The following is a 26,705-nucleotide window of genomic DNA, read 5'->3' on the forward strand; positions in this document are numbered from 1 at the left end:
GCGGTACGTGAGAATGCTGCGTTTCTGCCCTGTGCATGTGGGTGGTTACTACTGAGCTTGTGTTACTCAAACTCGATCGGTTCCTGTCAGTGCAACACGTGGAGAGGATCCTTATCTTCCAAAGACCGCGTGTGTGGGTGTTTCGGACGTGCACTACGATAAATATTCGCGAGAGGATTCGAGGTTAAGGTAATTGAATTACAAGTAGAGGACGTGCTGCTTTCTGTTCATCAAAGTGACCAATAGGTGGTACTAAATATTCTGAGCCAGAAGTATATGTAGAGTGCGATATTCTTAGAGGGTCTCTTCAAGGTACTCCATTTTACCTTTGCGAGTTAACTAAAGCGTTATACTGCGACGAATCTTAACGATGTAACTTGAAGGCACTCCAGGAAGTTACGCGAAACCGTGCCGACCTTCATTAGGGTTGTAAATGTTCTGAATAAAACCCCCACGAGAGCTTGCGGGAAGCTGTACTGGCTGTACTGGCTTATACGTGCCGAGACGGACACTTTCGTCCATTCCACCGGAACAAGCGTAAAAGCGTCGGGCACCTCAGATATAGCCCAGTAAGGGTGGTTGGTTATTTATTTTAATTTATTCCAAACGGTGCGGCGCGCGTGTCACTTTTTACCGACATTTACGACAACCCATGGTTGCGAATGAATGAGAGAACGCCACCACGAGGCAACGGCGGATAGGAAACTCCAGAAAATCGCACTTTTAACGATGCCTCACGTACTCCAGCGCATGTAACGTGTTGGGACTGGGAACCGGTTGCAGTTTGGTGTAACTCCACACACCCGAGCAAAAGGTCGTGCTGTAAGGCGTTCAAGGGCACGCAGATTAAATCCAAGATGGTGAAGAAAACCTCCTCTTCCTCGTGCTCCTTGAAGGGCACACCGGGGAGAGATGTTCTTGCGGTTCGTCTGGCACGCCTGGAGGTTCTACGCACAGTTCAACGCTCTCACGGGGACGAGCCTCCTGTCGAGCAACTTTCATTTGTCCTTGACGTGTTTGGTTCCACCTGATGGTCGTCGAAACACCCCTCAGGCAGTGAGGGCCAATTAGCGATCGTACGATCGCTTCTGAGGATGTCGTTGAACCAAGACGGTCTAGCGTCTTCACGGGAGAAGAAGCCGTCTTGTAGGTCTCCCGGCAATCCATACCGATTGTCGCAAAAAAAGGGCTTTTTTAGGTGCATCCCTTCAATCGTGTCCTCGTTTTCTTGCATTTTCTTTCCCCTTGCGGGGATCTCCCTAGATGGTACCGGTGCCATTTAATGATATGCCACACTCGCGTGGACCTGGTTACCTTCTACGCAAAGCCGACTGTAGCACCGCTAAAAATCACCAGTTTCCAGTTTAATGTTGCTGAAATTCCACTCCCGTGCTGGGGTTTTTTTTGGCCGAGTCCATTCGGGATTCCCCGCCATGACCCACGGGGTTTAAAAATGCAAACCGCAGGGGTTTTTCGCGTGCGAGAGGATCGCCGTTAATGTGCGGTTTCGAAACGGCCAAACTGCGGTTGTAACGTTTGAGGCACCTTGCAAAGAAGTGTCACTTGGGCCACAGTTGCAGTAGTAGAACGTGGTGGAATATCCCACACCGACAGGTTGTATAGAGCATAGCCACCTCTGGTGGACCTTCTGCTTTAGCAGGTGACCTCGTCAAGAACCTGGTCTCTCTGAGGCACTTGGTTGCAGTATCGCGATCTCACCAAAAACGCCCTACAAGGGGGAACTACTTGCACGAACCGTTATCGTTGCACCGTTATCGTCGTCAGCGGCGTGACCATCACCAACCGTTCCAGTCGTCACCGTTCCATCAACGTCCGTTCAAATCGCTCCATACCCCCCCACACACACACACAAGGTGTTGAGGTGGAAAAGCGTCGATTTTGTAACGCGACAGAACACCTCATTGGCATTCAACATTAGCGATTCTAAAGCTGGACATTGCTAACACGTGGGCAATTAAGGTTAACATACCCCTGGGTCTGTTTCCTCTCGATTTCGTTAACGAACATCCTCGGGAATGTCACCTTCAGGGTGCAGGGATGATATAAGAAGGTTGTAAGCAGGAGAAGTATAGTCAAACAATGGGCATTTTAACATCGACATTATCTCTTACTTCATCCCCATCGCTACACGTCGATGGGTATTTTCGATTGGGTAATTTTAGCCCCCACGAAGACGTTCCACAGGGAGTGAAGATCGTTACATTGCTCTTAAGGCTTCTCCTCTGCACGTAATACAATGCAATGATAAAAGGTGAAATTGATTAAAAAAAGGGGAAAAAAAACATCCCCATCTCATAAAGAAAGCAGCACTTCATGTTAGGGCGCACAGCACTATAAAAGGTAAGTATAGCGCACTACACCCTGATATATAAATGGGCGCGTATCTAAATCCCACATCCTTTCGGTAATCTTTACAAGTTGATTACACGTCCCCTAAAAGGGGAGGCGTGAGTAGGCTAGGGGGCGGAACCGATATCTCAAAAAGAAAACAATGAACCACTTCAATAAGCCGGCGAGCCACGAGGCCCGGGTTGGGTATCGACTCGCGGGTGATAAAGCGTGAGTTGGTCAGGATTTGTTTCGGATCGTACTCCGCTGATAACCTTGATAAGTAGTATCACCTCGATTGAAAGAAAACAACCCTATTGCGCCATACTCCTGCGGGGGGGCCAAGATTGGACCAAGGGTTTCTTGGACCCCGATGAGGTCCCCGGGTCGTATAGAGCTAACGAGATTGTGGAGATAAAAGGAGACCTACCCAAGCAGGTCTCAGGTGACACTAGCAGGTCTGGATGGAATACAACGATCAGGTTGACAGCTCCACAGTGCCGATAAGTTTACCTGATTCATTTGGCCTTTTCCTCGCGTGCCAACCGGGCCATCTTGGGAATGTGTCCGTGTGCCGGATGTAAGTAGCGGAATCTGACTAACGTCTGACAGCGAGGAATAGGGATTAGTGGGTGATGATAGCCGAGTACAACGAACAAACGAGACGCCAGCCGGTGATCGTAATGTCAACAATAGGGCGGAACGGAACTAAATAATAGTAATGATAATAATGAAGGGCCAGATTGTCGCCACCAGCCTCGGTGCCTCGGTGTAAGAGCGTGAATGATTACGGCACGCGTGATGTCACGTTTTAATTGATTGCCCCGCTGTGCGCTATCTTCCCGCGGTTTTTGGCGAAATGGTGCGAATTAGTAACACCCACACACCCGTGTACGTCTCTTCTTTGTGCCTTCTTCTATCATCCTCTTGATGAAGTGTATTGAAGGTCGATAACTGATTTCCCGAGAAGCTCTGGAGAGTCACCCGTGGAAGGTTGGTAAGTCTTTACGTCCTGAGGATTCGTAGAAATTAATTACCACAGTTGTCTAAAGCGGGATTAAACTCGTATTTATTCTCCAAGGTTCACCGATCGTACTTCAACATCTTGCAATTGTTTTCTACCCCCTGTTTATCTTCCTTTTGATTCATCGTCCAACACCGCTATCTAGTGGTAGAATTCCTATCCTATCTAGCTTTATGGCTTTGGAATGGGCTTCAAGTGGTAATACGATCGATTGAAAACGCTTCCCAGCCTGAGCACTGGTGGCGCTAACCTTGGCACTCAAATCGGAAGTAAATTATGACGCCAAAGCACCCTCGATGGTAACCATTTCGTTCCACGTGCTATGCCCCCTAAAACGTGCGCACATTTGCCGGTTCGTTCCGGCCTCTTGGATTCAATTAAAACGGCTTCTTCCAGCCCAGCCTCGTGCCTCGTGCGTTAAATAGGAAGCAAAACCACTTGAACACCGGAAGCGCATACATCCATGGCCGATTTATTGCCACCCATTTAAATGCACGATAAGCACCCGTTCGAGCTTCGCTGACATTTTGTGACCGTTGTGCGTACGGTTTGCGGGTAACTTTTGCAATATGCAGCTCGGAGAAGGTTGGCTGCTGGAAGCTGTTACTGTTGCTGCTTCTGCTGCTTGATGACCTTCAGCAGCTGCATTCTACCGCGTGGTTGGGTGCGAAACGGAATCAAAGCCAAGAAAGCCAAGAAACCGAAACGTCCGCGTGACCTTGGCAATGGCCGATGCGCCCCTGGGGGTTGGTTGGTGGTCGGAAAAATCGCCACGCAGAACGCATGTTGAGCAGGTCTTTTTTTTCGTGGCGTGGTGGGAGCTCCGAAAACCGAGGACGTCCGGTTGAAGGTGGTTGTGGGGTTTGATCGAGTGGATCGACTTCCGGTAAGGCGCTGTTTTATATATTTGGTTATGATAATTCTATTCTTCTTGGAAAAATTAAAACAAATACAATTATTAATCCAAAAATAAATAGAGAACATAACTCCCACGAAACGAAAACATCTCACACAACAATGCAGGGTTTTTAATATACTTCAAGTCGTATTAAATGACGAATGAAAAAAGGAATGTTACAACACAGACGCCCAGTTGTTTATGCTCCTAAATGTAGTTGAAGCTTCAAACGGGAAACCAAACGCAAACAACGCGTTCGATAGCGTATTTGCGGAAGAGTTTTTATTTTTCAAATTCCAAAAAATACGCACCACGATAGTTTTGCTGTTGCCTTCCACCCGAGGGTGTCTCGCAAATGTTTGGCATTTTATTGTAAAAAAAAAATCGAGCACACAGGCTCACCAATCGGCAAAGTACAAACACAATGTTGTACTGAAGCGATAAAAAAATATAAATGAAGCGTAACCCAACATCAGCGAGTACGCGATCGCGAAAAGGGCTCATCTGGCGGCTCGTGCCTTTTGTGTACGAGCTGCAATGTGGATGTCAATAAAGCCCCCACACCCTTGTAGGGTGGAAAAGTGCCTCTCGCTTGCGTGCCACTCCACCCTTCCAAACCGGGGGGCTGGGGTTTCCCTGAGCGTGCCGATCCGGAATGGCGATCGTGGTGAGCATTTTCGCGCCGACTCGCGTGGCCGAATCGAGGCGTCTTTCAGTTGTACGGTGGATGTTCGACGTGCTGGACGCATCTCGATACTGTGCAGTAGCGTGTGACACGCGTTTGAGCCACGTTTTTGGGGGTCCCTTTTTCCGAACCGCAAGTGATCGTTACGATTTGACGTGTGTGCTTCCGGTGGATGTGTTTCCGAAAAGTTTGCTGTGAAATCTTGCCGTTGGTGGCATCCGATCAACCGAAAACCCAACCGAGACGGGTCTTATAATGGTGCAGACGGTGCTAAAGCGGGTGAGTTGTAGAAAGGACATCCGGTCAGGATGCGTCACCGAATGAGTCGTTCCTCGAGTCAACCTTTCTGTATGAGTACCTCCAACAAACCGTTATTGTACGATGCAGTAAAGCTGCAATATCTCGCTCGAAGGGTTGTTGCAGGGAAAAGTGCATTTTTTTCACTCCACCCCCTAGTTGGGTGGGCGCGTTTAGGGTGGGCCCTCGTATCGAGCGCTGATATCTGCCGGACCGGTTCGAAAGTGGCAATTCAAGCGTGGAATGTCCGCATGTGGCATAGACTTTGAGGGAACGCTAGGGCTGTCCTTGGGGGCGGACAATTGTTGCACTTCTGCGTGTGCAGTTGGGAGGGTGCAGAAAGCGTTGCTGGATTTCCACGCCCTTAAAGGGTTGGAAAAGGGGCGAGTAGGTGATTTTCCGGTCGGATGGGGGCTGGGAAAACATCCGTGGAAAAGGCACCGTGTTTGGGACATTTTACGTGATAAGAAAATGGTGAAAATGCCCTGTTGAACCCACTGTATGAATGAATGCTTTAAGAAGAGATTTATTGATAAGGGAGGTTTGGCATTTCTAAACAAGTACAAAATGTCCCAGCCCAAGAGTTAATGCTAGAAACGAATTCAATGCGATTGCATCAGAAATACCTTGCCTATATTTGTTAAATGGTGCGTCTTAAATCTTCTTAAACCTGATCCGGGGACAACCTAAAGTATTCATGTAGATATGGAAAGATGTACAGCTTACTGATATCACCAACAGTAAAGCTAGAAGCAAGTATTATGACATAATAATTCCTAACGAACATTTTCATAGACAACGTCCCAAATGAAGATGTAACGACGTCATCGACAATGTCGTTTCAATGGCAAAAAATAACAATTGATTTGAGAGATTTTACCCTACACACGCTAACAGACCGTGCGCGGGAAAACGTTTTATTGTCGTTTGTTTAAAATGGCGTTCGGCGGGTTGTTTTTTGTGTTAGGCGTGAAAGGTCGAATCTTCTGAGTCATATATTTTATGCTGCCAGTTACCACATTAAAGCTCGATAATTATGCCAATAACACGGACATATGGTAGAAGTGCGCCATCAAATCTCTGCCATGTATGATAAGTTGATGGAGACGCAGTAGGCTGTTTTTGTCACCATCTCTTAGCAAAAGGGTTGCTATGATTGCTAAAATACTTCGTTGCAACGACAGCCATCAAAAACATCCATCACACGTTTTTTAGTTGCATAACATTGTATCTATATCATGTCCACGGCTTCCAATCTTGGATGCGTTCGTTTAAGCGGAAAACTGTGCACGGCAGCAAAGTTGTTAAACATGCTGCACTTTGTTGCATTTAGTTTAAAGTTGTCCGTATGGCCTGAAATGAATCCCAGCGGCATTTGTGGTCATTTGTGAGGCGGGTGGTTTTTTTTGAATTTTTCTCGACATGAATGTTTTTTCTACTGCGCAGATGTTAGGAAGAATACCGCCGTGTTAGAAGTGTGAAGCTATTTATTATTTTTTGGATAATTCACCCCATTATCGTCAAATTATCCTCTCTTGTAATGGTATTAAATTGCTTTGTAATTAAGCTTTAATGGGTAACATTGCTCACGTCGTTAATGCCCACATGGTTGAAATTGTCGAAGTTAATCAGTTTTGTACTCGACTTGCGCACTGATTTCCTCACTCGATATTGAAAAATATTCAAGGATGAGCAAAAATGCATGAGTCACCCTGTGTCGCCGTCCCACTCGTACAAAATTCAGTACTGTCAGTTAAATTGGCAAAATGTAAACAAACACATCATTACTGTTGTTTATATTTTGTGGATTTATCAAAGAACCACACACATTTTTAATTAGTAAAGAATGATTACGCGTTTAATAATCAATGTGCGCCGTATACCAATTAAGTACATTTTTGAAGTACATTTTTGTGAGACTATTCCCAGCATAAGTAACCATGACGTCGAACGGGGATGAAACAACTCCGCTGATTACGCCGGCTTTGCCCGCAAATCGTGCGGATTATGGTTCCGGTGAAGATGTACAAAAGTTTGTGTTAAAATGTTTCCAAATATCTCACCACTTTCGCTTTTCTTAATACTTACAGGCGCGCGACGCAATGTCGAAGTTCGTGGTCAACAATGTGGCCGGTGAGTCAGGCCGCAAGCTACCACAATTCATCGCAGGTTTGGCCGCATCGGGTGGTGCGCTGGCGGCGGGTACCTTCCTGGGTTGGACCGCACCCACAGACAAACCCCTGACCGTACAGCACGAGTATGGGTTCCCGATATCGAACGAGGAGTTCTCGTGGGTTGGTTCCATCTCCAACCTCGGTGCCGCTTTGATGTGCTTCCCGATCGGGTACATGATGAAGATGATCGGTCGTAAGTGGTCAATGTTGGCCATGGTGCTGCCGTTAGTTTTAGGTTGGTTGCTGATCATCTTCGCCGAGAACGTGGGCATGATGATGGTCGGACGTTTCTTCCTCGGTGTTGGTGGTGGAGCGTTTTGTGTGGCCGCTCCGACGTATACGGCCGAAATCGCGCAACCATCCATCCGTGGCACGCTCGGGACGTTCTTCCAGCTTATGGTAACTGTAGGCATTCTGTTCGTATACGCCGTGGGCGCTGGAGTTGACGTGCAGATGCTGAGCATCATTTGCGGTATCATTCCACTAGTCTTCGGAGCCATCTTTTTCTTCATGCCTGAAAGCCCGTATTATTTCGTACGTAATAGTTTCAAATCTCTCGTCCCTAGATTATCCTGAATATCTAATAATGAATGCTTACATATTCCTTAGGTTGAGAAAGGGCGATATAGCGAAGCATCCAGCTCGCTGAAATGGCTCCGAGGCGCCCAGTATGATGAGAACGCAGAGATTGAGGATTTGAAGCAAGCGGACGCGAAAGTAAAGGCTGAAGCGATTCCAATGCTGGAAGCATTCCGCCAGAAGGCGACAATCCGTGCGCTGATTATCTCGCTCGGGCTAATGTTCTTCCAGCAACTTTCCGGCATTAACGCGGTCATCTTCTACAATACGGATATCTTTGCTAGCGCGAATGGTGGTGAGGAGATGAGCTCGGCGTCGATCATCGTCGGTGGTATTCAGGTCGTAGCAACGCTCGTCGCCTCCGCTGTGGTCGACAAGGTTGGCCGCCGGATTCTACTGCTGATTTCCGATTTTATGATGGCCGTATCGACGATTATGCTGGCCGTATACTTCCAGCTAAAACAGGACGACCCGTCGAAGGTGGACGACCTCAGCTGGCTGGCGGTGTTGGCCGTCTGTCTGTTCATTGCCATGTTCTCCATCGGCTACGGACCCGTGCCGTGGCTAATGGTCGGCGAGCTATTCGCGAACAACGTGAAAGCGTTCGCTAGCCCAATTGCGGGCGTGTTCAATTGGCTGCTCGCCTTTTTGGTAACGAAAATCTTCACCAATTTGAAGGACGGCATGGGCGAGGCGGGCGTGTTCTGGCTCTTCTCTGGCATCTCGCTGCTTGGTACCGTGTTTGTGTTTCTGGTTGTGCCAGAGACGAAGGGCAAGTCGCTGAACGATATCCAGCGATTGCTTTCGGGTGAGAAGGAGAGCACCGCCGATCAGGGCAACGATGAGGCTAGAAGTGACGGAAGGGATCCGCAGGTGGCATAGGCTGCATTTACGAGCAGTCGTGCATAGAATGTTGTATGTTGTTTATATTATGCTAAGATTTTAGCCTTCTATTAGACACATTTCGTGTAGTACCGACAAGTGGCGTCCTAGATGTGTTAAGGTCACAAGCTACAGGACACTTTACATAAAAGGTTGCGGGCTTGCATGATCCGGTACATGAAATAGTACCGTAACCAGCTTGAAAAGAAAATCATCGTACTGAAGGAATCGGTAACGACTGATCGAAGAAGAACTCATATTTGTAGCTTCTTTTTGTGTTTTAAAATCAACGGACAGGCTTTGTTTTAATGTGTAGCTTCGAACGATCTAGAAAAATAAAAATATAATTAATAATTGTAATACAATAATAAAATTTAAACTATAAATTTAAATAATTGCTTAACTGTGAGAATAATGAGTTATTTAAGTCTACCATACTCGGCATGTATACAGAGGAGCAGTGTGATAAACGGAGGAATTAAGTAGAATCATAGTATCAACGGTTCGGCACGTTATCTGTACACCAGCGTTGTTTTAGTAGGCCACATAACCCAACCAAACCAAGCCGGTGGTCTTGTCAGAGAGTTTCAGACCAGCTGTCAACGGTGCAGGTTGTGCAATATAATAAAGTTAGCCCCTTTGGCTCAAAATGGGAACATGCAATATGATTCTCGCTGGTGCAGCACTTCTAACGTTAATTGCTAGCATATCAGGTCAAAGTTTAAGCGAAAATGTAGCCCGCTACGACTACTTCCGTTTGTATCGGGTGCTAATAAAAACGCAGGCTCAGGTGGAAATGTTGCAGCAGCTCGAGGAGCTGAGCGATAGCTACTCATTTATGGGCCACGCGAGGCAGCCCAATCAAAATCTTACGATCATGGTGGCACCGAACAAAATCGCGGAATTAACGGAGCTGCTAGCGCGGTACGAACTACAGGGAACGGTTCTGGTACGTATCTGCCAGTTGGCTTGGTTATACGATTTTTAATATAATTTATTCCATCTTTGCAGCTGTATAATATGCAGGAGCTGATCGATAACGAACAGGCCACGATTAAACCGAAACAAACCCCACCGGAAGAGTTTGACTGGAAGCACTATCATCACTTGGACACGATTAATGCTTGGTTGGAGCTGCAGGTATCTCGATATCCTTATTTGGAGCTCATTCAGCTGAACGCCAGCTACGAACAACGGCCCCTATACGGCGTAAAACTGGGAAAGAACGCGAAAAATAGTGCAATTTTCGTCGAATGTGGCATTCACGCTCGTGAGTGGATTTCGCCGGCTAGCTGCACGTTCCTGCTTAATGAACTTCTCACCTCGAACCGGCCAGATGTGCGCAACTTAGCGGATAGCTTCAATTGGATCCTTTTCCCGGTGGTGAATCCGGATGGGTACCATTACACATTCGAAGGGGACCGGTTGTGGCGCAAAAACACGCGACCGTATGGGATATGCCGGGGTGTTGACTTGAACCGAAATTTCGCGAGCGATTGGAATGGACCCGGTGCAAGTTCCGATCCGTGTCGATATGATTTTGCCGGCGGAAGCGAAGCTAGCGAACCGGAAACGCAGGCGCTGGCGGGTTACCTTCGCGATCACGTTCAAACGGAACGAATCGTAACGTACTTCTCGGTTCACTCTTTCTCGCAGTTAATAATGTTTCCATACGGTTACACGAAGGATCAGGTGCCCAACTACGACGACCTGGTGGAAATTGGCCGTAAGGGTTCAGAAGCGATAGAGAGAACGCATGGTGTGAAGTACGTTTCTGGATCGATGATCGAAACCATTTACCCATCCTCTGGAGACAGTGTGGATTGGGTATATAGCGCCCTTGGTGTGCCGGTGGCATTTACGTTCGAGCTTCGCGGACCACCGGACAGCACGAACATGTTTGTACTTCCTGCCAAGGAAATAATCCCGACTGCGGAGGAATTACTCGCTGCCTTCGTCGCAATGCTAGGCGAGGCGACTCGTTTAGGGTATTATTCTCGCAATGCGGATAGGAAAGAGCTGTAGGCACGCTTGACTGAGATATTTTGTTTCAATTCCATGGCCGTAAATTAAAAGGAATGTTTTGCATGCGTTAGATAAGCGCATCTTTTGTTAAAAATATACAGACAGTAAAAGAAAAGATTAGCGTTATCTTTGATTGACGGCTGTTTATTTAGGTAGCAATTCATCATCCGCGGTATCTCTAGCTGAGTTTACGCGAAGTTAAGGATAATAAAAAGCAAAGTTAGGTTTAAAACGGCTGCTTTTCGATATCATCTAAAAAAATATAAAATACTGCTCGAAAATGGGTTTTAGCACTCACCTGACAACAGAAGGACGATTTAGAACAATTAATCAAAACAATAATTTTTCGCTCTTATCAAAAGTGTTTTCGTACGGTAGAATTTCGGTTAAAAATCAGTTTCTTTAAATAAGTTAGTTTAATTATTACTGACTAATCAGGACTCTACAGGGCTATGGTTGGAATATGTGTTTAAAATTTACCCACTATCAACTAGATAACGTGACACAGCATTCATTGTAAAGGTAGCTTATTAATAGTCATCTCATTCGTTGTCATATTCAATGGTATATTCAGGTCAGCAAGATAACGCAGTTCACCGCCGCGTGGCACTGTACGGCGGGAGATTGAAACCCAAAATTGATAAACGGGACGATTGATTTGGTTTGCCGTTGGATTCCTGGCTGGATTCGGACCGTCAGTTGCCTGCAAGATGTCCGGTAAAATAGCTTCCATTGCCTTCGTGGTGCTTACGTTAACTGCTTTGCTACCGGTTCAAGGTGTTCCGGCAAATGTGGCCGCTGCGCGGTATGACAACTACCGGCTGTACCGCGTGGTACTGGCGACCGACGAACACGTGCAGGTGTTCCAGCAGCTGGAGGCCAAAAGTGACAGCTGTACGTTTTACGGTCACGCCCGCCAGCCCGGTCAACAGCTGACGATCATGGTATCGGCGAGTAAAGTCGCTGATTTCGAGGACCTGCTCACGCTCTACTCGGTCGAGGGTCGCGTCCTGGAGTACAATCTGCAACAACTGATCGACAAAGAGGCGACTACGGTGAAACCGGTAACGACACCACCCGCAGAACTAGACTGGGAGCACTATCACCATCTGGAAACGATCTACCGGTGGATGGAGTGGCTTGCCGAGCAGCATTCGTTCGTGACACTGGTAGAGCTGGGAAACAGCCATGAAGGACGTCCCATTAGAGGCGTGAAATTGTCTCGCCGTCCTGATAATAAAGCGATCTTTGTCGAAGGAGGCATACACGCGCGCGAGTGGATCTCACCCGCAACGGCCACATTCATCCTGAACGAGCTGATCACCTCCACTGACCCCACGATCGTACAGCTCGCCACCGAGTACGATTGGTTCGTGTTCCCAATCGTCAACCCGGATGGCTACCGGTTCACCTTTACCGGGGACCGGCTCTGGCGCAAGAACCGTAAACCGTACGGGTTGTGCCGCGGCGTCGACTTAAACCGCAACTTTGACAGTAACTGGGGCGGCACCGGTTCTAGCGACGATCCGTGTAGCTATGATTTTGCGGGCAGTTCCGCCTTTTCCGAACCGGAATCGACCGCCTTGGCTGCGTTCATCCGCCGGTACAAGGGTGAAGCTCGCATCCGCACCTACATCGCGCTCCATTCGTACTCCCAGCTGCTAATGTTCCCGTACGGCCACACGGATGAGCGTGTGCCCAATTACGACCATCTCCGTACGATCACCGATCGAGCGATCGCGGCGCTAACGGCTGTCAACGGGACGGCCTTCCAGGGTGGCAGCAAGTACGAAACCATCTACCCATCGAGCGGGGGTTCGATCGATTGGGCGTACCAACCCGGTGGCATTCCGGTGTCGCTGACGTTCGAGCTGCGTGGACCTCCGGATTCGACCGATATGTTCATTCTACCGGCGGAACAGATCATACCCGTGGGTCGGGAAACGCTCGCTGCGTTCGTCGCGATCGTGCACGAGTCTGCTCGCTTCGGTTACTATGATTAGGGTAAAAATACGGCAGGGAAATAAAAATATCCGCGTGAAATTCGCAACAACCCGACTTCGCAAACTGCGTACGGCTAAATTTACACCATCGATCAATCTTCGATCGAGTTTGACAGTCGGAAAGTGTGACCGGCTCCGGCTCGTCCAAGTGGTTTGGTGTATTTCAATTAACGATTATGAATAACTTACCAGCGAGCATGGAAGAGAAGCTGTACCGTGTGGTAAGTGCACCGGGTACGAGTGGCAAGATAAATTGCCCTGCAATGAAAACTGTCCGGCAATCCATAATGCAGTGTGAACCGTTTCTCTCCTTCACCTTTACCGCATAATTTATGCAAATCAACTGACCCTTTCTCCTGTCTCTCTCTCTCTCCCTCGTGGCCATCTTGCAACGGTGTTTCAATTATGAAACATTATGCGTTCCAGAGCTGCATAAAAGGTCACAGTGGGTGCGCTATCACGAGCGTTTTACTGTTTCTTGGTGTTGTCTGGCTTCAGTGGGGGTGCATAAAGACGTATTCGCTGCAACGTTGTCAATCGAAGCACGTACAAAAGCACACAAAAGGATAATAATTGCTTCGAGCATAAGCAAAACATTGTAATTGAATTCCAGCTCCATATCAAACATTTCCTCTTTTGTGTCGATTGGGAGACGAGAAAAAAAAATCGCTTATGTGTAGAATTATTAACCAGAGAAGCGAATGCTCATTGACGGAAATAGGATTGCAAAAAGATGATGATTTTCAATTAGGTTATGAAAGGTGCAAAGGTTATGAAAGCAATGACGCCCGACGCACGTGTCAAAAATAGCTCTCATAACGTGGCTACGTTCGGAAAGGTCTAGTTTTTCGTATGCATGGGGATGGAGTTTAAAAAAAAACTGCAGCACTTTAATGAGAACTGCAATGTACGCAGCCCTGCTCCCCCCTCAGCCGCTATTTTCTCTCTCCATCAAGCTTCAGAGCTGCGCGTTTGGAACGGGAGAGATCATCAACGACACTCGCGTCCGGTTGTGTTACTGTTGGTTATATTTAAACATGCAGAATTTTGACGGTGGATCGAGCACGCGTTCGAGAAGCTGACCACCCGCATCAGTAGGGCGCCGGCGCAACGTTACAGTTCCGCTCGAATGGAATTACCACGGTCGAGCGATGCTCAGAAACCCTAGCGGGTGTGTCGGATGTCTTGCTTTGAATTAATCGCTTGTTTGCGTTTTTGAACTCCGTCTCGAAATAACCATGCTTGGTTCTCTATCAATTCCAACACTCAACGTTCAAACTTCCCACCACTGTTTGGAGAGGTGGTTAGGATTTTCTTGAAGAGGAAAGTACATCATTTCATATAAAAAGTTAGTGATACACAAGTAATCGGAATCATTCTTTTGCGGGAAATATCTAGGGATCGTTTTCTTTGTAAGAACCAATTATTCTGCTTTCAGGGCCTTCTATATAAACCCCTCAGGGAACAGAATTCCTGCAAGGGTGGAATAAACGTCTTTGCCAATCACCCATTTACCGCGAAGCAGTCATGCTGTATTTTGCCGTTATTCTTGGTGTTCCATGAAGACCACAGTTTTACTGCATTCTGAGATCGTCCAATGCAGGTCTTGAGCCAAAGAAAGCAGCACAATCAAAACGTTTCTAGCCAACCCACGGTGTGTGCTTGAATTCGCCACCGCACCCGTCAGCAAAACCCTCCTCAGCTGGTACCGAAATTTGAACCATAAAGCACCCTACAGCGATGCTCTTCCTCAGGGGGTGCGTCTGCGCGTGTCCGCTCGTTAGACCAGCACCCCAGCAAAAACCGACCAGTCCACCAGCGATAGGTGATCAAGTCGATCCGCGCCCGTCCACGAGATCTGTCAGCATCCCCGGGACGGACTCGACCCGTACAGCGCGATGACATCCACCTGCAGTGTCTGTAGTGCTCCAGCGGCACACCGTTGTGCTGGCTGTCAGCAGGTTGCCTACTGTGGGCGTGATCATCAGCGAACCGATTGGAAGGCTCAACACCGGAACCAGTGCCGGCGGTACAAAGTGAGTGCGATTGGAGGGCAGACGAACAGGCCACGACAGGCCACGGTCGCCAGATGTCGGTCGGGAGTGACAGCAACAATTACGTCCATCTTTTTTTTTTTTTACTTTTTTTCTTCTTTGCTTTCCGTCCCCCCCCCCCCCCCCCCCGTTCCCTGACGGGTGACAAATTGCCCACGGATTGGGTGGTGTGAGAGCAACTAAAAAAGAAAAAAAAAAGTGGGGCGCGAAAATGGACGTGGAAAACGATTCTCGTGTGACAGAGAGCCGTCGTTTGGGTGCGGGGAGGGGGGGGGGAAGGGTGTCTGAGTTTTGGTGTTGACTTGCTTTATTTCTAATGTAACACAAAGTACACCCCCGGACCGGAGGAAATCTTATTTCCGAAAGTAATTCAACGTTATCGAATTCAAGTGCGTGCGATTGTTGGTTCTTGGGGTGGGGTGGGGGGGGGGAGGGGAAGGGGGGAATTTTCTCTCTCTCTCTCCCTCTCTCTCTCTCTCTCCCTCGCCACAACACAATGTGCTTAGAAAGTAATCTTCTCAGAAGCCCAAACCAATCAAGCTTATTCTAGTCGAACAAGGCATGAAAAGAGAGCAAAAAAAAAAAAGAAAAGGTCCTTCGAAATCACCGCTCAGGACGAGCGTTGGCGGAACCGGAAACCTGTGGCATGTTGGAAGATCCAGAGGGGTTGAGATGTTTGATACGTAAGACACATTAGAACCTCGAAAAGCAGCTCTTCTCTCTCTCTCTCTCTCTGACAAACACACACATACGGGTTGGGGCCCCATATGGAATGTGAGCTAATGTACCCAGGACGGTTTCCATCTGCACGCTGGTGTTGGCGCTAACCGAAGTACCAAGAATGGACTCGATAAAGCGTACAACCTCATTGCAGCACCCGGTCCGTGCGTGTGTGAGTTTTCGGGATTCGGGGGTGTGTGGCTTTTCAGAATTTGTGTGATTCTATTTTTTGAAATCTAATACTGCAACAATGCTGCGGAAGAGCGAGATTCTTGTGCCACGAGAGGGGCTTTTTCTTCTTTTTCGCTTCTCCGAACGGGCGCGTTTTCTGTTCACCGTGCGGCCTGATGACAACAATGTGGAAAACCACCCCAGATGGAGGGTGGCGAGCGAAACGCTGACGCAATACTCGACATACCCTGAGACGGGTAGGATTATTTGATTGAGTCCCACGACGATGGTGTGCGTGCGTCGTAAATACACACCGTACGAAATCAAGCGTAACGGGGAGTCGTTTTTTTTTCCCAAAAATCCTTTCAAATCGCATTAAAGCGCTCCCAACGTGTGTCCTTTTTTTTCTTTTCCTCCTTTTTTTTTTGGTCAAGAATGCTCCAATTTTCACAATGAGCAGCGTTTGGCTAGGTGAGCTTGTTTATTTTGTTGTTTGAAGTCGAATGGAATTTCATTTCAATCGTGAAACGATGTGCCGCTAATGTACGGCATCGGTGTACTGCTGCAATGTTTCACGGTACTCGCAGCCATGCTTCGATGCTTCGGTTTGGGTGAGCTTTTTTGGCCCCAGCAGCATTTGCCGTTCCACGCCGAGCAACATGTTGCCCTTTTTTTTTGGTTTCGATTTTCACGTTTCGAGTGTACGCGACGTTAAAGAAATGGCGTGTGCACAGCTCAATAACGAGCGCCGCACGAAACGATGCTGTCTTTTTTACTGCCTGATTTTACGCGCTTTATTTTCTCTGTTCAATCAATCGCACGTCATATGTCGAGGCAGGTGCTCAGAAGGGAGATATCTGACTGCTTACTGGGAGGGCACAAGACGCAAAAAAGACATAAACGCGCAAATCGCATCATTGACGCGTGGCTGACACAAGATGTCGTCGAATTGCGCGGATAAGCTGTTCAATATTTAATGCGGTAATGTTTGTAACTCCCATGCGAACGTAAGGTATCGATGTAAGAGAGGCAGAGTGGATTAACAACCTCACATTTGTGCGGGGTTTACTTTTTCTTGCAGGTGGAGCGAAATGAACAGCTCGGGCGCCATTTGGTGGCTACCAGAAGCATCAAGCAGGGTGAGATCATATACCGTGATGAGCCGTACGCGATCGGGCCGAAGATGGCGAGTGTTCCACTCTGTCTCGGATGCAACCGCAACCTAATGCCGCTCTGGCAGGAATCGCGTGTGACTACGGCCCGTTTCCACGAATGCACCCGGTGTGGTTGGCCACTGTGTGGTTCTGGTTGTGAGCAAGCACCCCAACACCTGCTAGAGTGCTCCGTACTAGCTGCTAGCGGTTACCGACCCAACATCCGACCAGATCCAGCCACACCGGAGAAAAGAGAATCGGCGTATTGTGTGATTGTGCCGCTACGGGTACTACTGCTGGAGAAACACTCACCTGATCGGTACGCGACCGTGCAGGGGTTCGAGTCACACCTGACAGAGCGGCTTGCGAGTCCTCTGTACAGTGTGCTGAGAGCGAATCTGGTACCTTTTATCCGAACCGTGCTAGGGTTGAAGCAATATACCGACGAGATGGTACTGCAGGTGAGTGCCATCCTCGACACGAACTGCTATGAGATCAGGCTGCCAAATCAACACGTGAAGGTGCGAGGACTCTACCCGCTGGGGGCGATGTTGTCACATGACTGTCGACCAAACACGCGCCATTATTTCGACGAACAGTGGCGTATGGTGTTGGTGGCAGCAGTCGACATCCCGGCCGGTGCAACCATCCACGCATCCTACACTCAACCGCTCCTTGGGACGCTTCACCGGAGGTTGGCTCTTAAGCAGGCAAAGTGCTTCGATTGCGCGTGTGATCGGTGTCGTGACCCTACTGAGCTAGGAACCAACGTTGGTGGCTTCCGATGTCCACACTGCCGTCGACAACCGAGCCTGATTGTGCCGGTCGATCCGACTAACAACCGGACGTCCTGGCGCTGTCAGAATCGTCGCTGTTCGTACCAGGAACCTCCGGAGCAGTACGTTGCTCGGTGTGAGCGGATGCAGCGCGAGTTGTTGGCACTCGATCGTACCGATCCAGCCCATTATGAGGCGTTCCTGACGCGCCATGAACCTAACCTTCATCGCTGGAATGCGTACATCCTGCAGGCGAAGTACGCGCTCACACAACTTCTAGGAAGTGCTCGTCCACACGCCGACAAAGGTAGTGCTGACGTGAGGGAGTACGCCTGGACACACTCTAATCGGGTTTGGTTCCCTTTTCTCCATCGTACCTCCATTAGCGCCGCTTGAAGTGACATTACGGCGAACGGTCGAACTATGCCGGGATCTGCTGTTTGTCGCCGACCAACTCGAGCCCGGTTTCGGGTGTTTCCGGACGAAGCTGCTGCTGGAGCTTGGAACCGCCTTCGGTGGGTTACGCACTCTCGGTATCTTATCGGTAAGTGCAGTCAGTTGCCCACACCACCATTCGGAAACCCTAATGATGCGCATTATTTTCGCTTTACCGCCCACACCCAGGAACCTGAGCGGCAGGAATGGGAGTCGGTGTGCGGGGAGTTGGATCGCATCGCTAAAACCGACCCTACGGTGGAGTTGGGTGGACTTCCTCGGCCTTAAAGTGACCACACCCGATTACATCCGAAGGGCTGATGAAAGGGCAGGAGCTTTCAGGATTCTCAACCCCCTCACACTATAAACGACGAAAGCAACACTGATTAAATGTCACCCCATTTGAGCGCTACTCGATGATTGACCGAGAGTTCGAGAATAAATCTGTACCTTTCATCCACCAGCCGACCGAACCGTTGGAACGGGGTTCGTCAGTAACTTTTGCGTGGCGTCTCTGGTAATCTTTTTCCATTTCTTTTACCTTTCTCGGCAACGATTAACGTGTAGGTGGGGGTTTGTTTTTCCGTTTGCTTCTTCTTTGGACGTCTCCATTTTTGGAGCTCCACCAACGCGACGTAGTGTGTGAACGTGTGAAATTCCACTTCACCCTTCGAAAGGACACCGAAGGACGAACGCGGCCTGGTGTGGTGCCGGAAAAGCAGGCCGTGTAATGGATGGATCCCTTTACGTTTCGGTCGCTTGCCGTTCAGACGATGGTGGCGTCACTAAATCCGCCCCGATCGGACTCCTGAACGGTCCTTGAGCCTCAAGCTCGTGTGGTCGTTCACCATCGTGCCACTTGCGTCCTGCTGCTCGATGTTCGTTCGATGGAAAAAAAGCTAAATCGTGTGGAATAGCGGGCTAACCCGTTGGACATATGGAACCGAAAGGGTACCGTTTGCCGGTTCGATACAGCGTTGTGCGAGGTGACAAAAAAAAAGCCATCCTTTCTGGCTGGAGCTGGCGTCAGATTAAAGCTAACCCCTTCGGTTTGGGTGGCGTATTTTATTTTATTTCATTTCCGGGAGCACCCACCTCACCAAGCGCGTATGTGACGCGTTCCGCCGGAACAAGGTGCTCACTTTGTCCGGCTTCCGATTGGCGTCGGAGGTTGGCAGGTTTTTCGATGCCTTTGACACGCCACGCTCGTTCCTCGCAGGTGCGTGCGTGGAAACGACAAATTCGTGCTAAAAATACTACCACCCAACCATCGCTACCATCCATCGCACCCGGTTGTGCGTGCGTGCGTGCTTTTATAGCACAAAAACGCACCCGTAGTTCTCGTTTAGCGTGCCTAATGGTATGCATTCGGCGAAGCAATAGAAAGTTTATTATTAGCAGTACGTGAATCGCGCCGATATGGACCACCGGAAGTTGGGGATGATGGCACTGTGCCACGGATACCGGACTTGCCAAACGAAACGAGTCGTGGTCTAGTTAGCACGAAAAAGGATTCAATCCATTTCTCGCCCAATTCGCGAACCGATGTTAATTTGAACCATTCCCGGGGAGGGATGAAAAGCTGCCGTGAAAAGACGAATGTACAAAATACACCCAAAATTTGTACTTCGCCGAAATCCTTTACCTATTTATTAAATCTACTTCTTCTCAGAGCCCCACACTCCAGCGTTTACGGGAAGCACCACGAAATCGTGAAACATCACGCCACCGACGGAAGCGAACCATCCAAACAGCCGGATGTGCTTTTCTCCGGTTTCGAATGTTGTTCCGATCAACGATGGGGCATATGTACACCTCGCACGCGTCTCTCGCTTGACAGCTGGTGTCATGCGACGCCTGTCAACGCTTACGCCGCTTCGCTTAACGTGGGTGATCCTGCCAGCCGATTGTGTCATGACCCCGGCGCCATGATGCATACAGTCAGAGGTAGGGAAGAATGGAGAGAATGGCAGAAAAGACCCTTCCACTCCTTACACACACACCCACACATGGAAGTCAACATTTGCGCTCGTTCCGGTTCGGTTGGCGCACGAACGGGCTCGAAGGAAGCACTTGAATTTGTTATGACATCCCGACGCTCAATTTTGACACCGACTTGTGTGGCGTGTTTTTAATCATGTTCGCGCGAACCGCGCAAGACAATACGCGAAAAGCGACACACTTCAACCCCCCAAAACGGCCCCCCCCCCTACCCCCCGGTTTCCCGGGCTGCTGCTCACTTCAAGCCCAGCTTCGCTGCCGCACGCCGGAGCGCACAATTAATCAATTTAGCGTCGTCTTCTGCGAGCCGCGCGGACTGCGAAAGCGAAGGATACACACACACGGCACCGGTTTTGGGGTGGCTTTGAATTACTCGCAAGCCCGCGTGCGGGGCGTGCATTATAGCCGTGCTGCCGAAAACAGGCGCTTTTCGGCATTTTAACGTTAATACCTTCGCCTCCGACCATCGCCTGCTGGGGTCGGGGCGTGAAATGAAGAGAAAAACTTTTTGCCCGGTGGTATTAAATTCCCCACCAACTGGGGTGGAGATATGGAGCATAACACACCACACACCGCTCTGTTACAGGGCTCCATAAAATCTGCATCCCAACAGCGTGCGGAGAGCGCTCGCTTCTGCCATTTTGCCGCAGTTCCGTCGCTTGTAAACCTCGCTTAATAGGGGCGTCATTAAGTGGGTCGTGTTTTTTTTTTTATGTTATTGTTGTTGTTCTTGCTATTGTTTCTCTCTCTCTTCCCCCCCCACACATCCTGCCCCCCCACCCCTCCTCCTCCTCCTCCTCCTCCTCTTCGCCGTGAAAAAAGAAAACACCGGTCATTTTCGCCACCCGATGGCGCCTGTGCTTATGCAACACGCCGTGCGCCCGGTGATTAGATCCGCGCTTCGGTCTCGTTTCGGCATCGTAACGCGTTTCCAATGAATTTTTGGGGTGGCTATAAATTTCACCCAGGCACGCAAATCCTTCAAACCATCCGGGGCGGGCTTTGGGAAGGCTTTGCGAGAGCCGCTGTCTGGTCCAAGCGTGGTCCGTGGTCGTTTTAATGTTCGCACTGTTGGGCTGCGTGCAAACCTCCGGCCGGTCAGACTGTCAGTGGTGGCTCTCGGTCGCAGCTGGTCGCATGATTGCACCGGTTCGAATGCTGAAGTGGAGTTTCATGTAAATTTTGTTCATGTAAACTGGGTGCACCGGCTTTGGGCACCGCTTGAACCTTCTGCTATTTTGTTTGGCCTGCAAACCAATGCTCAAAGGTTTCCACGCTGCTGGTACGGGTTTTGTGGGCGAACGCAAAAACCCCTCATGGTGGATGCGCTGCAATTTCACTCATATCCCGTCCAGATTCGTTCCCGAGCGATGGGGGAAGGCTCCGCAAGGATCTTTCGCTGGAAATACCCAGCTGGAAATCTATGCGATGAAATATTTGTCCAATAACGACCCGTAATACCCGTTCCGGGAACACTCCGTTCGAGTAATCGAGCGATAACAAGATGCAGAATGGTTGGCTTAAATTTTTTATTCCACTGCCCGTTCCTCGTAGTCGAATCCAATTTCGCTATTCAGCCGGTGATTGATTGCTGATTGAAGCCAGAAACTCCACTCGGTCTCGGGCTTATCTACAATTATAGGAACCAGGTGTACAGAAATAAACACACCGAAATCATCCTACAGCAAACCAGCGAATCAATCGCAATGGATTATCACGGGTAAAAGGTGTACAATCCATCGGTTAAGTTTGCATTATCTATCCAAACGTGGCTTGCGCTTCATCCCATTGTGCAGCTTTGTCTAATATGGCTCAGAACCGGCAGGTAAACGACATGCCATTTCGGCGTTCCATAACGCTCCGGTTTCGCAGGTGCTTATCCACGCATCTGGACAGGCTCTACTCATCCATGCTCATTTTTTTCCTCCACCCATTCCGTGGAAAACCCCTCCCCGGTGACCGTTTCCTTGCAATGCTTTTAATCGACATATTTCGGAGCTAGATAAATACGCATTCCCGAAGCAAAGCTCAAAACAGTAGCACAAAGCGTAAAACTGAGCAGATGATAAATAAATTCATGAAACAACCGTGAGGCAAAACGGAAAAGAACGTTTTCCTTTTTTCTTTCGTGTTTTTTTTCTTCTTCTTCCTCTTCGTGTTGTTGTTGCGGTGTTTGTAGCAGATCCGAAACACCGGCACGGTCGTGGAAACGCCTGAGAAAAGTGAAATTCACCATCAAGCGCTTTAATGGGCGCTAACGGCTAGCGAATTTTGGGACCGTTGTTCGATTGGCCTCTTGCTCGGGAAAGCCAGGGCGCCATCTCGCAGCATTTTGGGCTTTCCCCGCCCGTAACTAGTCGTAAATATTCATCAGCGTTGCGAGCGGCCCACGCACAATCGGTAGCCGAGTTTTCCGGTATTATGGTTTCATTATTATTTGCGGGCTCTTCCCGGCCACGTGCGGGTGTTTGTTGGCGATATGTTGCTGATGTTGGTGCCTTTTTTTTTGTTGCTCTCTCTCTCTCTCTCTCTCTCGCTCGTTGCTTTTTCCATTTTGATTAACCACTTACCGCGCGCGAGAGCAATATCATTGGAGACCTGCTGCTGGCACCTGGTGACGTACGGCGGCACGCGGCTTTTGAGGGATGAAAATCGCACCCTCCCAAAACCGAGACACGTACTCCCGGCTGGAGGGAATAATTGCCTGCTGGCTGAGCAATAGCTTCGACGTGCATCTTTCACCCAGCCGGGTGCTGAGCGATGTTGAGAACGGCTCGGGTTTGCGTTCTCTCGTCACGAACTTTGCACACCTTGTGCGTTATAAAAGGCTAACGATGAACATCTGTAAACATCCGTTTTCGGGGACTGCTTTTTGGTTTGAGTCCTTTCACGGTTGATTGTCGATTTGGGACGTCAGTAGACAACATCGCTGGACTGGCGCACTTTGGGAAGTCTGGACACCAACGATGCGAAGTTATCATTATCTTAAAGGCATTACTTTTGTAACATGAATTCGCGGGTTGGTTCTTTTAACATAAAGTAAGCCAGCCACATTTATCAGTCAGCAAGCCTTATGTATCTGTGTCCTTAAACCTGCAAATCTCCAGTATCTCCATTTCCTGAGATGCGACATTTATTCTTCTTGATTGTTAACAATCAAATATTCTTGCTCACTTTCTGTGTTGTTGTAAGTCAAGTTCCTCTGATCACGTCATAGCCGAAGGTAGGAAATCAGAAAAGCAAACACGTTTGCATATCCCTGATAACTTGATGCGTCATAGCCGAAAAGCGTGTTTCTGTGGAATGGAATCGGCAATTGCTAGAAAACACTTTGTAAGCAATATACGCATTTTTGCTTGTCTTTCGAGCGCGACTGTCACGGGGTCAGGCATCGTTCGTTCCGATGGCATTACACTCGATTCGCGGATTTGCTAGGAACCTGCTTTCGACAATGATCTGTCAAGTTGTCTGTGCCATCTGATATTCAGTTTACGAGGAGTTTCTCGTGAAAAAGGGAGAAGAAAAATAACCTCCTCTCACTCAATGAACTCGCCAAAGAGCAGTGGTCTTATGTTTTTTTTTATATTATTCTGCTCGCTCAATCCCAGTCGTTCAAAATTATCGTTTCCTGCGGGTGTAATGATGGCACACCCGTTGGCCCGTCTCGTGCAAGTTGCGATGAAATATTCATATCAAATCACCACAATTCTCCCACCCACATGCGCTCATCCATTCGGTGCCAAAACAATAATGGTAACGAGCGGCAAACGACCCGCAATCGCATCGCATTTCACGTGTCCCCGTGCGGTGCGCTTGGCTAAAAATAGATTTGCACCGAGATATTCCTATAAATCTGACACTTGGCACAAGCCCGCCCGCTCGTGTTGGTAGTTAATTTTTGCTTCGCCTCCGGGACGCCCGTAAAAGTGCGCTGGTTGCGTTCGAACGCGTCATTTGTTTTGGCGTTTTGCTGTGGGGAACCCAGAATTTACACCTGGTGGGTTACCGACGAGACGTGGGCGAATGTTGGTTGAAGCAGTAAAAACACTCGACCAATCTGTCATCATTGTTTGTACTAATCGACAGGGAGTAGTATTACTGGTGGTGTTTGATGACATTCGGTATGAAATGATGCACGGATAAGCTGACACAATTTGACAGCGGATTGATGGGTTTAAAATCGAGTTTAATGTAAAAGCTATGAAATCCTAGACTAGAGGGACTAGAGTAATCGCTCATAAGCGTATTAAGCGAATGGGTTCACGTTTTCCATTGATTTACAAAACATTGGCAATATCCGCGTTGGGATAAATCATAAGTCAACAACAATTAAACATAGTAGAGTATTTTGAATAAATGAATGTTACATTTGAAGCAGTTACGCGTGTAAGCTCTCTTTACAGACATTTTAAAAGGACAATGTAAAGTTAATTTGGGTAAGAAATTGACTGTTCAACCGCTCTTTATGTTAAGTACCTCGACTATTTATCTAGTGTCACCGGACAGACTGACATACTGCCTAATTTGTCAAGCTGTAACTACTCGAAAACAAATCACGTTCATGTTTACTCAACACTAAAAGCCTTCCATGTTGTGTTGCTTATCGAGAGCTACAGCAAGGACGAACACGTTCGTTCGTTGGCCTAGGTTTTGTTGGATTATACTTTGTAGTAAGCCTTCGAGTGAGGCGTCTGTTTCACGTGACGTTGTTGACCGCCATGCCAGCTCCCGGGCGAATTGATGGATGTACGTTTGAAGCGTTTAATTTCCACCATCTGGGAATATGATGCTTGCGATTCCAGCCCCAATGTCAACGCACACAATACAGCATCCGCTTGTGTCACGTTTCCCTAGCTCGCTCGCTCACTCACCCTCTACTAAGCGATGATACTGACGTCCGAGCGTTAATAAGTAGTGCAAAATGTAGGGCAATGCCATTTGGGCAGTGCGATTGCATGAGCTCGAAGATTACTTCGCATTCCCACGGGCGCTCACGTTCGCTCAGCAATCGATGCCCGTGCCCGGTCCCTGGTTCGCGAGCATTCCGGGAATTTCTCGTGCCGAATTCTTTGCCCTAACCAAGGACGAAACGGCGTGACTTCATTACGACTGACAGCCCGAACTCGCCCGCAGTCAACGTCCGAGTTTATGGTCGATGGTTGGTGAGGCGCGAAATGAAATTAAGAAATCGGCACCGGACAGGGCCAAGGACCAGGGATGGGACATACCACAGGTAGCTAGAACTTTGGGTACCCCGCCAGCCTCTTCCAGCCTCCCTTCGTGGCCGGCAGGGGTTGATTTCTTTGTGACCCATTAAAACCCCGTCGCACAGCTGACGGATTGCCGAAATGACAAAACTTTACGGCACACTAATCTGTCGCCGGCCGTCGCCAGGCTTCTTGTGTTTCGTCCTGCTGTGTCTCTCTCTCTTGCGTGATTAGTCTATAGAGCAGGAGAAGGAAGCGAGGGGGGAGGGGATCCAACAGCAACAAGGGTGGGTGAGCCAGAAAATGATGTTCCATCCGCTTGAGAAATCGATGCCAGGAAGCCAGAAGATGTCCGAGAAAACGAGAAGAGGAGAGTGTTCGACTCGACAGCCTCGTTCCAAATTCCTTTAAAACTAGCTCACCAGGCCTCCATTTTGCACCTGCGGGGCTTCCGCAGCACGTCGATGAAGAGAAAGAAGAAAAAACGAAGGAGAGAAAGAGAAAAAAAGAAAGGAAAATCCGCAGGCAAATAAAAGCGCGCCTTCTCGTCGGGGCTTTAAATGGCACTAAAGGTAGATGATAGTCGACGTGAGTCGGTGTGCGTTTGATGGTGCCGCTCTCATCCCTCTCTCTCCCCCCTCCCCCCTTCACATGCCCTCTCACACTCCTTCTCCCGCTTTTCGAGCCAACTTCCCCGCCGAGATCGGATTGGATTTGGCGGAAAACTCATCTTTTAGTGCTTTTTACGATTATTGTGTATAAATAGAACATAATTTTCGCGCCCCCCCCCCCCTTTCAACCGAGCCCGGTCGATCCTTTCACTGGTAGAGGTGGAAATTATCCCTTCTCTCCAGCCTTCCTCTTCTTTCCCTTCGGTTTTCACTCCCCGAGCTGTTGGACGTTTAGCACAGGTAAGGGTACGATACGCGGGAAAATGCATAAAACACTGACACACACTAGCTCAACCGAACGTCATGTTGATGTCGCAGATATGACCACCGAGCGATGGTGCTGATGATGACGATGATGATGCAGCCGAATGATGAATCGCCAGAACCGGGCACGTAGGAGGAAAAACTCGTCGGTGGCGGTTTTCGGCGCCACTGGAAAGTTTATTCGACGCCGGCTTAAAAAGGGATAAAGGACACGCGGGGCGGTTTGAGGGGTAGGCAGCCGAGCGGTGGGGGGCTGGGAAAGCGGGGATCATGACGGATCAATTTCCCCAGCGCGGTGGTTTGATTTGGCCCGGCACGTGAAAACCGTCGAGTGGA

At 48.9% G+C, this 26,705-nt stretch overlaps 4 protein-coding genes across 5 annotated transcripts; all 4 read left to right on the plus strand.

Moving 5' to 3' along the window:
* Positions 1-49: 49 nt before the first annotated feature.
* Positions 50-9,250, plus strand: LOC128728422 (facilitated trehalose transporter Tret1). 2 transcript variants are annotated; one of them, XM_053822047.1, is made up of 3 exons: positions 50-189; positions 7,344-7,961; positions 8,037-9,250. In XM_053822047.1, exons 2-3 carry the CDS (start codon positions 7,356-7,358, stop codon positions 8,886-8,888), a joined length of 1,458 nt encoding a protein of 485 aa, XP_053678022.1. In that variant the 5' UTR covers positions 50-189; positions 7,344-7,355; the 3' UTR covers positions 8,889-9,250. The 2 variants fall into 2 exon arrangements, with proteins under 2 accessions (XP_053678022.1, XP_053678021.1); XM_053822046.1 differs by lacking the exon at positions 50-189 and adding an exon at positions 7,194-7,289.
* A 302-nt stretch (positions 9,251-9,552) lies between these two features.
* On the plus strand, positions 9,553-11,021 carry LOC128728528 (zinc carboxypeptidase-like). The gene is made up of 2 exons (XM_053822155.1): positions 9,553-9,837; positions 9,900-11,021. Exons 1-2 carry the CDS (start codon positions 9,553-9,555, stop codon positions 10,911-10,913), a joined length of 1,299 nt encoding a protein of 432 aa, XP_053678130.1. The 3' UTR covers positions 10,914-11,021.
* Positions 11,022-11,402: 381 nt separating this feature from the next.
* LOC128728662 (zinc carboxypeptidase-like) lies at positions 11,403-12,945 on the plus strand. Its single transcript, XM_053822296.1, has 2 exons — positions 11,403-11,630; positions 11,691-12,945. Exons 1-2 carry the CDS (start codon positions 11,624-11,626, stop codon positions 12,914-12,916), a joined length of 1,233 nt encoding a protein of 410 aa, XP_053678271.1. The 5' UTR covers positions 11,403-11,623; the 3' UTR covers positions 12,917-12,945.
* A 1,869-nt stretch (positions 12,946-14,814) lies between these two features.
* On the plus strand, positions 14,815-18,729 carry LOC128728648 (SET domain-containing protein SmydA-8-like). Its single transcript, XM_053822279.1, has 4 exons — positions 14,815-14,952; positions 16,943-18,098; positions 18,178-18,335; positions 18,416-18,729. Exons 1-4 carry the CDS (start codon positions 14,815-14,817, stop codon positions 18,512-18,514), a joined length of 1,551 nt encoding a protein of 516 aa, XP_053678254.1. The 3' UTR covers positions 18,515-18,729.
* Positions 18,730-26,705: the final 7,976 nt, after the last annotated feature.

This window comes from Anopheles nili, chromosome X, assembly GCF_943737925.1.
Source record: "Anopheles nili chromosome X, idAnoNiliSN_F5_01, whole genome shotgun sequence".
NCBI lineage: Eukaryota > Metazoa > Arthropoda > Insecta > Diptera > Culicidae > Anopheles > Anopheles nili.